The sequence below is a fragment of the Rhineura floridana genome, chromosome 1 (genome assembly GCF_030035675.1).
Source record: "Rhineura floridana isolate rRhiFlo1 chromosome 1, rRhiFlo1.hap2, whole genome shotgun sequence".
In the NCBI taxonomy this organism is placed as follows: Eukaryota; Metazoa; Chordata; class Lepidosauria; order Squamata; family Rhineuridae; genus Rhineura; species Rhineura floridana.
In genome coordinates, this window is record NC_084480.1 from 117,242,712 (window position 1) to 117,255,252 (window position 12,541).

A 12,541-nucleotide genomic window follows, 5' to 3' on the forward strand; every position below is an offset into this window, starting at 1 on the left:
CTAAAGACCAAATTTGTTCCTGAGCAATGATGATTCCATTCACACTGTAACAAAAATCTCTTTTCTACAGAGGGTGAAATAATAGTGTGCAATTCAGAGGGAAGGGCTGGATCTTCATGTAATTTTTTTTAAGTGCTTATATTGAAATTTTAATTGTAGAGAATCCACTATTGTTTTGAAATATTGTCATGATCAATCATCCATGACTAGTTCTGCTTTCAGTGTCCAGATATCACTGTGAAGGACCTTGTTGCAAAGCCAGGGACTCAGTTGCAAATACCACACAATGCTAACTGCTGCATATACCTACATGTGAAAAGACCTCTTGACGAATATCAAGATAGGAATAGAGTTGCTACACATGAGGCAAATTTAGAGGCTTCTGTTTGGGCAAGAGATCCAAGGAATATTGTAGGAAGCAAACACATTGGAAGGTAAACGCCTTAATTGGGACTGAATTTCACCTCATGCACAATTGGAAAGTGAATTTTGAGGTTCTCGTTTGGGCAAAAGATCAGAGGAATTTCAAATGAAGCAAAAAGAGCAAGAGCAGACAAATTTCTCACACCCCTTGGGAGAAGACACTGGCAGGTTACATGTGTGACATGAAGAGCATAGGACAATGCTTCTCTCCCTCCTAGACCGTTAAGGCCTCCTTCAGGTAGGTAGAATAGTTGCACTCAAAACCTACCTGCCTGGTCTCTACAAAGCTGCCATAGCTTATGCAAGTGGCTCAGCACATGGATTGACCCTACCAAATGGAAAGACCTCGTGCCAGTGCCAGCACCCTAGAAAGGTGCTATACTGGCACAGACTTCCCATGCCATAGAGCAGATATATATGGTGTTTCACTTAAATGTGTTACAACAGCCATATGGACCTCCTACAAGACAGAAATGGGGTTTGGCCCCCTTTGTGGGTGGTTACAAAACAGGAAAGAAACACACAGGCCTCTCTTTTCACATGAAGATGTTTTGTCCATGAAAGGTTTTAAGCCTATTGTCTAGCATGAAACAGCTTTTATATGAGCTGTAATTACATTTGATATATATACTGCTCTGAGGGCAGTAGTCCAGAGATGGGCAGCATTTCAGACTCTAGGAGATCACACAGATGAGGGGTGCCCTTCTTTGTTGCCAGCTTCTGTAGATCCAGCAGGGCCTCATTAACTTCCTTCTCCAATTGCAGGATAGTCTGCAGGACATCCAGGCCCTTGCCCCACTCATCCTCCTCTGGCATCTTGAGGTCCTTCAGCAAAATGTGCCCCCCCTCGCTTGTTCTGGTATTCCTTCAATAGAAGGAGCCCTGGGTTACGTCACCCCCTGCCTCATCTCAGATGCCAGGGGGTCCTGAAGAAAGGCTTCCAAAGAAGATCTAAGGGGCCAGGCAGGTGCATGTGGGAACAAGTGGTCTCTGAGATATGCTGGTCACAAGCTGTATAGAGCTTTAAAGGTGAGGACCAGTACTTTGGATTGTGGACCTGAAGCCAGAGCAGTTGTATCAAAACTGATGAGATATGGTCTGAACACCTGGTTCCAGTCAATCTGCCTGCAGTATTTTGTACCTTTCAAAGCTTCTGAACAGTTTTCAGAGGAAACACAACACACAACACATTGCAGTAATCCAAACGGGGTTGGTGTACCAGCATAAGCTTAGTTCCACAGTTGGCATACAAGCATATACTTAGGTCCACAGAAGCCACCTGAGAGACTGGATCTAATGGCATGAGAACAATTCTTAAGGGGTAGTGCTACCCCATTAAGAAATAGGTGAAACCCATCTCCCTGGTCAAACACACCATTGACCCACAGTACCTTTGTTTTGTCTGCGCTGAGCTTCAGTTTATCTGTTCACCGCTTTCAATAAAATGCTTAATTTTCAAGTTTAAGCCTTTGAGCCAGAGCTTACCTGGATCAAACTGAATAAGTTTGAAAGGAGTCACAGTGAAATCCTTTCCCAAAGAAGCAGACACTTCATTGACCTAAGGTAGAAAATGGTGAGAAAATACACAGGATGAGGGGTTGAAACAGCCTGACGCATGCATTTATCATTCTGAAACTCCACAGGAAAATTAATCAGCGTGATCCCACCACTATATTTGCAACTGTGACATTACAGGAAGCATAAATAGCTAAATTTGTCGAGTCTCCAACTCAAACTCGGCCCTATCTCAGAAAGGGGTAACCCCCTGTCTTATGAAGGCAAGGATGTTATTAGGTTGAATGCCACAATCTAGTATGTTTGGCATAGGACTCTGTATCAACAAAGCCTTCGAACAGATTCTGCTGTTGGAAAATTTTTGAAAAAGGAGGAAATGCAATTTCTATACACTGTTTTTATTACAGCAAGTTAAAGGTTAGTTCAAACAGACAAGGATCCTCCCTGCCCCAGAAATTGGATTGTGGAGGGGCAGCTCTTGACCACGTGCTCAAGAAGTAGCTGGAGTTTCATGTTCTAGTTTAGAGATTTCAGAAAATATTTCAAAAAGGTGCGTCACAAACAATTTTTTGCTGAGTCAATAATACATAAAATGTGACACAAGACGGGTCAAGGGGTCTAAAAGTGGTAAGCAGTTAGCGCTAATTGTAACTTTCCCCTCATTTCTCGTGTACATATGTGTGTTTATTTAATATGCTACTGGATGAAGAAATCAAAGCAGTTGTCACACACACACCCTTGCATAAAGTAGTATTCAATCAATTATGGTTGTGGGCATTCACCTTTTCAGGACAAGTGGTATATAATCTGTGATGCTATTCCCTTAAAAGCAGTGGTGTAACTCTCCTATGCTAGACAAGGATGATGATTCTTGTGTACTTTTATAACTTGTATCAAATATTCCATCAAATAAAGATGAAACTCTTAAGAAGGCTGTAATAATTTTTTTTAAATGTAAGGAGCCACTTTTAAAATAGTACAATTAAAGTTCACCCTGAGTAGCAGAAGCAAAAATCCCCATGATTGGGGTTAGGGAATGAAACCACACCCCAAAAGCCTGCATAAGTCCGTTCTTTTGACACCTGGTAGATCAGTTAGACCTACTTGGAATAGACATGTATAGGATTGCACTGTTCGGTTAATGAAAATGCTGCAGAAGTTTTGCAAATTAACATTCTAATTCTGAGCTCCAGTTAAATTGCAATATAGATGTGTCCTTAAACTGTGCTTAAATTTCAACTCCTTTTATGAGAATATTACCTTCACAGCAACAAAGGCAGAATCTGTGGTGTGCCCTGATCGGGTGATTTTCAAAGGCAGCATCTCTGTATTTTCGCACACTTCATAAACATCCTGTTGCATTTCAATTTTAGACCATTTCAGTTCCAATCTGTGGTGGGGTGGGAAGAGAAAAAGAAAACACCGTATGTGGCAAAATCTCCATAGGAATTCAAAAGAAACTCCTGGTAGTTAAGAATGTAAGGGCAGTGACATTTCTTTCCTGCTTGTTGTCAGTGTAAACATACTTTTTCTACCAATGTGTCACTGTGTTAAGGAGGAAACTGGTCTGAGAAGAGACAGAAGCAGGACTTAATTTGTGCAAAGGCTTACCAGAGTTAAATCTTAAATGTGTTTTCACACTAACACTCAGTCTTAAAATTGGTATGTGTATTCATGGAAACAGACATGCCTCTGAGCATGCACAGAGCATGCATTTCCCTCACCATGGAGTAGTGACAACTTGCTCCCATGTTTTTAAATGGCATTTAGGACTTACACACACATATATGCAAACAGAAGTGATTTCGGCTGCTGTGCTTGCAGAATTAAACTAGGATCATAGAACTGAACAGAACGTTGAAGGTCATCTAGTCCAACCCCCTACTGAATGCAGCATCACATTCCCAACACATGGCCATCCAGCCTCTGCTTAAGTACCTCCAGTGAAGGAGAGCCCATCACTTCCCAAGGCTGTCTCTTCCATTGTCAAACTATTTATGCAGGTAGGTAATTTCTCCCAATGTTCAACTGAAATCCACTTCACTGCAATTGCCAGCCATTGGTTCCAGTAGAAGACAATGGGGTGGGGCGGCTTACCTGACCTGCCAGCAGGTGGGTCGCTGCGGCCTACCGGGAGAGTGGGAGGGGCAAGGCAACAGGGAGGTCAGTGCTGTGCAAACACACCAACAGGAGCTCCATATTGTCTCTGCCGGTGCATTTGCACAGCGATGACCTTCCCACTGCCTTTCTCCTCCAATTCTCCCTCCCTCTAAGCAGCAGTGACCCACCTGCTAGGAGGTAAGTGCCACTGCCTCACTCCACCGTCCACTATTGGTTCTGGTCCTGCCCTCTGGAGCAACAGAGAACACGTCTGCTCCATCTTCTGCATGACAGACCTTCAGATACCCTTCTATCATGTCTCTCCATAATCTTTTCTCCTCCAGAACAGAATAATGAAAGAAAAGTGATGATACCATTTCAAAGGGTAAGTTTGACTCAACTGCGGGAAAAGACATGAGGGTGAATCCATAAACAACTATTTTCAGTTATTTTCTAGTGTCACATGAATAACTCAAATGAATGTCCTGCTTCTCATCCCCAGTTTAAGCTAATTTCACAAAGTCTAAAAGTGTATGATTCTTGGGAAGGAAAAAAGGGACTGGTTGTTTCTCTCTCTGTTTTGGCAGAGTAGGCTCTACAGAACTAATCATGTGGCCACTCCACCTTTACACCAAAAGGGAAATGCTTTTCACATCACTGGCACTGGTGGTCACACAGCAATGGAATACTTCACTAGGGGTGCTTCCAGATGACCTGTTTGTCATGCATTCATTCTGATTTGTTTTCAGGGAAATCAGATGAATTTGTAACAAAGCAAGCATTATCCCACATTTTCCAGTGCACTTTCCTCTCAAATTCCTTATTGCAAAACGTCTGAGCTTTTGGGAATGTGAGTTTACTGCTCAAGACCTCCCAATCAAATGTAACTGTACATCCTGAATTTGCCAGTATGTGATTCAGTCCCATCTGAAAACAGCTGCAGTTTGGAGATGGTCTAGGAATCACCTTGTGATTTTGGGAAGCTTGTTTCAGTGAGTATTAAATGTGTTCAATCTCACCTCTTCAAAGTAGGTTCTTGCCACAGAAACCACAATATTTTGGCTGTGTCATCACACCAAAACCTTGATCACTGGTACTCATGAAAGATCATCCAAACACTTTCCATAAGTTCAAGAGGGTTTTAGTCAAACTGTAATACTCAACTATAGTTTTTGTCCTACTTGAAGGTCTCCCTTACAATTTTAATATCTGATCTGATGTCTGGATATGTTGAGCTTGGACTAGGGAAACTTGGATTCAGGTACCTACCAGGCATGACACACACTGAGTAGTTGTCACTATGGCTTAGACAAGTGGTTCCCAAACTTTTTCTCTCATGGACCACTTAATCATTTTTCTGCTTGTTGAAGCTATTGTAATGCACTGTGCTAGATGCTGTATGATATTTAATTGTATTTTTATTTCTTCTTTCATTTCCTATATTACATAGAACTCAAATGGTAATACAATAAAATACAATATAAGAAATGAAAGAAGCAATTAAAATCAATATGAACACAGTACTGACATGCCATTAATCTTATTTTAATGTAGACTTTGTATGTTTTTAATTATATGTATTTTTTATCTGGAAGCCGCCATGAGTTCCAGTTTTGGAAAAATGGCGGGGTATAATAAAGATAATAATAATAATAATGCCATGGACCACCTGAATGAAGCTCCTGGAGCACTGGTGGTCCACGGACCACAGTTTGGAACCCCCTGGCTTAGATTAACCTACCTCATATTGTGACCATGAGGAAAAAATAGGGGTTGCAGTATGGATGGGATACAAACATGATAAGTAAATATGATATTTAAATACCTTCATTAAATCTAACTAGGGGGTTAGACAAGTTCATAGGGAATAAGGCTATCAATAGCTACTAGTCATGATGGCTATGTTCTTCCTCCAAGATCAAAGGCAGTGTGCTTTTGAATACCAGTTTGTGGGGAGCAACAGTGGGAGAGGGCTATTGTGCTCATGTCCTGTCTGTGGACTCCCCATAGGCATCTGGCTTTTTGGGAAACAGGATAATAGATTAGATAGGCTGGGCTCTTCTTATGTTCTGTTATTATGAAATCTACATCCCATAGAATCTATGGCAATGCTAGTCTACAATGGTAGTGAAGTCCACACTGCCACACTGCCATTGCTGTGCACTCTACAGAATATACCAAGCCACAAGGGCCCTGAAGTGGTATTACTGGGATTAAAACTCGGGAGCAAATTATAAAGCAGTCAATCTGTAAGCACCTTGAAAACAGTGCGGTGATTACTAGGAGCCAACATGGATTTATGAAGAACAAATCCTGCCAAACTAATCTTATCTCATTTTTTGATTGGGTAACCTCCCTTGTAGACTGTGGGAATGCTGTGGACATAATATATCTCGACTTCAGCAAAGCTTTTGACAAAGTGCCCCATGATATTCTGATTAGCAAGCTAGCTAAATGTGGACTGGATGGAACAACTATCAGGTGGATCCACAGTTGGTTCCAGAATCATACTCAAAGAGTGCTTATCAATGGTTCCTTCTCAAACTGGACAGAAGTAACAAGTGGGGTACCACAGGGCTTGGTCCTGGGCCCAGTGCTCTTCAACATTTTTATTAATGACTTGGATGAAGAGGTACAGAGCATGCTTATCAGATTTGCAGATGATACAAAACCATGGAAGACAAACAAAATTCAAAGGGACCTTGATAGGCTGGAGCATTGGGCTGAAAACAACAGAATGAAATTCAACAGGGATAAATGCCAAGTTCTACACTTAGGAAAAAGAAACCAAATGCACAGTTATAAGATGGGGGATACTTGGCTCAGCAATACGACATGTGAAGGATCTTGGAATTGTCGTTGATCACAAGCTGAATATGAGCCAAAAGTGCAATGTGGCTGCAAAAAAGGCAAATGCTATATTAGGCTGCATTAACAGAAGGATAGTTTCTAAATCACGTGAAGTATTAGTTCTCCTCTATTCAGCACTGGTTAGGCCTCATCTTGAATACTGCGTCCAGCTCTGGTCTCCGCACTTCAAGAAGGATGCAGACAAACTGGAACAGGTTCAGAGAAGGGCAACAAGGATGATCAGGGGACTGGAAACAAAGCCCTATGAGGAGAGACTGAAAGAATTGGGCATGTTTAGCCTGGAGAAGAGAAGACTGAGGGGAGATATGATAGCACTCTTCAAGTACATGAAACGTTGTCACACACAGGAGGGCCAGGATCTCTTCTCAATTGTCCCAGAGTGCAGGGTACGGAATAATGGGCTCAAGTTGCAGGAAGCCAGATTTCGACTGGACATCAGGAAAAACATCCTAACTGTTAGAGCCATATGACAATGGAATCAATTACCTAGAGAGGTAGTGGGCTCTCCGACTCTGGAGGCATTCAAGAGGCAGCTGGACAGTCATCTGTCGGGAATGCTTTGATTTGGATTCCTGCATTGAGCAGGGGGTTGGACTCGATGGCCTTATAGGCCCCTTCCAACTCTACTATTCTATGATTCTACCTCTGCTCTACTGAGACAGCAACCAGGCAGCAGAACAGTCTTAGAGAGATAGACAGGTGCATAGGTCTGCACCTGTACCGTAATCAGGCTCATAGGCCCTCCTGCTCTTATACAAGAATGCAACATACTATCCGTGTCTCAAATTCTGGAGACTTGCTGCCATCAATATAGATAATACTGAACCAGATGGACTGCATCCTCTGTGGGTTGCATTCTCTGTTGGATTAAAACTGAGATAAAAATATCACCTCCATTCCACGTCTGGAGTGCCTGGGATTTCAGCAATTAAGAGTAAAGTTACTGCTTTCTATTTATAAGTTAGCAACACTTATTTAAGGCTGAATGCAGAGTCATCTAGTGGCCAGCAACAAAACTAAAGCAATTTCATTCCTTCTCACTCCCTCATTTCCACGCGTGCCCCAAATTAAACAGTGGACAGATAAATGCTTGAGTGATACCCACTTACTTTTCCCCTCCAGGTAGTCTGGTTCACTTACACTTACTTTAGTACCTAAAGGTTTGATGTCATTTAAAATCCTCCTACGTAAAAAAAAAGAATAGTGAAGAGGAGAGAATCCAGCTACACGTACAAAACAACTGTATGCCAAATTTTTGTTTGATTGTAAGTATATTTGTTTTTAAACATAAGCAGTAGTGCAGTGGCAAATTCAGAAGTGTAGGGTCTCTTCATGGCAGTTACAACCATGTCCCCTTCCATCCTCTTTTTTGGGTTGAGAGATTCTTGTTAATGTCTTCTCCCATGAATGAGGAGTGTTGATTTCCCCCATGAATGAGGAGTGTTGATTCCTCAGAAGCGTCTTCTCAGTGGCTGGCTCCAATCAGCAGGAAAGGACAAGGAAGCATGTTAGAAGACTCTTCTCGGTGACCAACAACCTCCCCTTTCATGCCGATTGGCTCATAGGATGCTGGAGACATTGGGACCCTGCTCCCAAAAAGGTAAGGGTCTAAGATCCCCCAAGGCCTCAGACAACTACACCCCTGAGCATAAGGAGTCAGGAAGAGTGGTTTATTCCAAGAACCTGAGCCTCATTGTTACCATTGTACAGTTACAGCACAAAGCAACTAGAGTAAGGGCTGGAAACTGCATTTATTGAGAAGCACCCAGTGCATCCCAAGAGATTCTAAAGTGGTCTCTGCTCAAAATAAAAGTCTCAATAGATGTACAACAACCATATCTTTTTCAGGGTACAGATGCTGTATTACCCCTTTTGGAAGAGTGCAAACAGTGGTCATTTAAACAAGCTGGTGTACCAGTTCAAATTATTACTAATTCAATATTATTCTTCATTGAATTTATATCCCGCCCCTCCTGCCGAAAGAGCCCAAAGTGACAGACATAAAGAAAACAATTTACAAGAAAAAGAAAGGATTCTAAAAAACAGTTGAAAACATTCCAAAACACAATTACAATTAAAAACATTCCAAAACATAGTTTAACATATTCTAAAGTATAGTTAAAATTGGACTAGGACTCATCAGATACTTTCTCAAATGCATACTGTTTTACACACCCACTCCAATTACTTGTGCTGTACTTGGATTTGCATTGCTACCCTCTTTATTTGTCACCATCATAGTAAACAGAGCACTTGCACACAATAATATAAATATTATTAGAGGGAAGAAAAGTCATGGGGCTGGAGGGATCTTTCAAATGATAGATTACACTCTTTTGTTATGTGATATCTTAAAAACCTCAGTGAAAATTATTTCATATATTTGGGATGTGTTACCAACCCAGATCTAGAGTGACCTCTAGCTGTGGAAAGCTGCATCTAAATGCAACTTTTGCATTCACAACTCAGCAACAGAATTTGCTTTAGTGGTTAATTTACAGTTGCACTTTCCCACAAGCACAGACATCATTAATAATTGCCATCATTAGTATTGTTTCTATCATATTTCACAATGGCAAAGTGATTGCTAGCCATACTCTTATATCCTGAAGACTATTATGTCCTGGCAACAGTACTACAGAGGAGTCTTGCTAGGAAAAAAAGGACAAATCTTCCTAGATTTGAATGCTTTCATATACACGGTGAAAATGAAAAAAAAAGTGTGTTAGATTTGTGTTAGGCCACAATCCATTGTATATTTATGCAAACTTAAAATACCATTGGATATTTAAGTACAAGCTATTTTCACTAATGCAAAGTGCTATAGTTAAAGGCTGCTTGCTGGAAGTGAAATCTCCTGATTTTGAAATCCTCCCCTTTAATCTCAGTTGTTTTCAGGGGCAGCACCAAGGGAGGGGGCAAGCGCCTCCCCAAACAAGGAGCTCACCCCCCACCTAGTATATTGTTACAGGTTTGGGGGTTGAGTAGGGTTGCCAGGTCAGAAGCATCCCAAAACCTGAGATTTTAGGGGCTGGCCCAAGTGATGTCACAGGGCGGGCCCGAGTGATGTCACAGGGCGGGCCCGAGTGATGTCATTAAGCATGATACATTAAGCATCAATCATAGTTGCTTGGAGCATACAATTAAAAAAAATCTGACTGGAAATTAAGCTAGACATCTTAGCTAAAAGATGGAGCCTTGGTAGGGAACATTTAATCTAGCCTACTTGCTTTCGGCAAGAAGGGTTTAAGTGCCTTCAGGCCAGGCAAGTCGCCAGAAGGTCACTGTAGGAAGAAAGGAGCCTAGTGTTGTGGAGATGTTAGATGGGAGCATTCGGGCGTAAAGATGGATGCCCCTGAAGGCTGCAATTCTAAACACACATATTAAGGGACTAAGCCCCCATAAAACTCAACAGGACTTACTTCTGAGTAGATATAGTTTGGATTGCGCTGTTGGTAAAGCTTGACTAGGGATCCTCTGCAAAGACATCCATCTCCAAGCAGGGATGGCAACCCCCTGCCTGGAATGCCCTGCCCTTATCTTTTAACGTGACTGCTCCAAACCTGTTTACAGATTTGACCCTTCACTTCAGAAAGAGGTCTGAGAAATGAGTAAGAAGATTCTCTACACTTTCTGTCTGCGTATATGCCCTCATCCTTCCCCTGCGCCCAGCAGAAGCTCTGGGCCAGGCGGGATGCAGTGGCATCTCGTAGAGGACACCCTCCCCTTTCCTGGGGTATATGATTTGTGCTGTCCCAGAGCAGATTTCGGGGTGGGCACCCCCAGTTACTTATTTTTTTCTATGTGTTTTTGTCCATTTTGATTTTGCATTGATGCACCCGTGCATGCCCGGTGCCCAGCAAAAGCTCTGGACCGGATGGGATACACTGGCATCTCATAGAGGACACCCTCCCCATTCCTGGGGTATATTATTTGTCCTGGCCCAGAGCAGATTTTGGGGTGGGCACCCCCAGTTACTTATTTTTTCCTGTATGTTTTGGTCTGTTTGATTTTGCATACATGCCCTCATCCTCCCCCTGCACCCAGCAGAAGCTCTAGGCCAGGCGGGACGCAGGGGCATCTCATAGAGGACACCCTCCCCTTTCCTGGGGTATATGATTTGTCCTGTCCCAGAGCAGAGTTTGGGGTGGGCACCCCCAGTTACTTATTTTTTATGATTTTATGACATCATTATGTATTTATGGTAATATCAGAAGCCTGATGATTTTGATTGCATACATGTATTGTTATTCTTCACAGGGAGAGTCCCCCGATCACAGTGATATATCATACAGGGTACCCCAACATATATTTTGGGGTTCAGAGACATGTTAAGTTTGAAGTTGCTGTAGTTGTCAACTCTTTTTTTAGTGTTTTGAACTTTCAAGCAAATAAGGAACTGGGAACTTGGACCAACTTCAGCGTAGTCGCGGGGGGGGCTGACGTTTTGGTGTATATCTCGGGAACCAGACCACCTAGAAACTTAATTTTTTTTTAAATTGAAGCTGAGAGTCCGGAGATTAAGGGGTGCTAGTTGGAGAGCCGGAGGGCCCCCAAAAAACCAGAGACTCCGGCCAAAACCCGGAGACCTGGTAACTCTAGGGTTGAGACAGATGATTTCTGTGGATCCCCTTCCAGCCTCTGATTTAGAACTCTGCACCTGGAGGTGGGTCTGCAGCAGAGAGGCTTGCTCCACTGGTCAGATGAGTCTCTTTTGTTATAGAGATGAGTCTCTAATAGAGTGGCCAGGGGAGCTAATGGGTCTATCAAGTGCCCTTTAACTGGGCCAGGGAGATCCCACTATTACTGAAACTCTTCAGGAGAGCCCCCCCTCCTGGGGCCAAAGAGGTTTGTGTTTTTGAGTTGAGTCTGAGAAAAGGCTGGGAGCTGGGGACAGGCAGAGAGGCTGGCTCTCTGCACCATGGTTTTAGGGTGCCTCCTATAAGCCTGATGGAAAATGCAAGATCTAGTCGACTGCTGATGCTTTGAATCCCTCCATCTTAAGCTCAAGTTGGAATGTGTGTAAATAAATAAACCATATTTCATAGACACCACAGTCTCCTCTGGCCTTCTTTCCGAGGAAACCAAACCCTGGGTAAGCGCAGGGACTCCTGGAGATCTCTCACTGCTTGGAGATTGGGGTGGTGCACAATGTTTTGCCCACCCAGAAGTATACCTTGCCCCTTCTGCCCCCCCTCCGAATTTTTTTCTGATGCTGCTATGGATGTTTTGGGTGATTTGGGAAAGGTGGTCTGTGAATGCTCAAAGGTATTCTTCTAAAAATCACATCCAAAGTTCCAGGACTGATCTCCAGTAATGAAAACAGTTTCCAGGGCTGAGCACGTAAGACCAAGTTGTTATACAATGACAAAAAACCTTTTCTAATTCTGAGAGAAACTAAATACTTAAAGCTGACAGTTTTTCTTGAATCAACTTTTTTTAAATAAGTATGCAAACTTTCAGAACAAGAATTCTGTTTAATTCAAAAGACTGCAAATTCCTTTAACTGTAAAATACCACATTTACCTATTTTCTATCTCACATAAATGTTTTCCTGACAACTTTTATTTCCCACTAAAGCAGCCATGGGAAATCGTATCAGTGAGGAGGGGGTAGGGGTGGGAAGAGGGCA

The 12,541-nt window shown here is 42.5% G+C and overlaps 1 protein-coding gene across 10 annotated transcripts in view; it reads right to left on the reverse strand.

Moving 5' to 3' along the window:
* The window catches only part of FREM1 (FRAS1 related extracellular matrix 1), a 151,110-nt gene that overhangs the window by 18,702 nt on the left and 119,867 nt on the right, over nt 1-12,541 (reverse strand). For all 10 annotated transcript variants that reach the window (XR_009763176.1, XM_061630186.1, XM_061630171.1 and 7 more), the window contains 2 exons: nt 3,199-3,328; nt 1,909-1,981 (listed from right to left, as the gene is read on the reverse strand). Coding sequence is in view for 9 of the 10 variants with exons in the window: in XM_061630186.1 (XP_061486170.1) it covers nt 1,909-1,981; nt 3,199-3,328 (203 nt within the window). In the remaining variant the exon portion in view is untranslated. The remainder of the gene's footprint in view (nt 1-1,908; nt 1,982-3,198; nt 3,329-12,541) is intronic.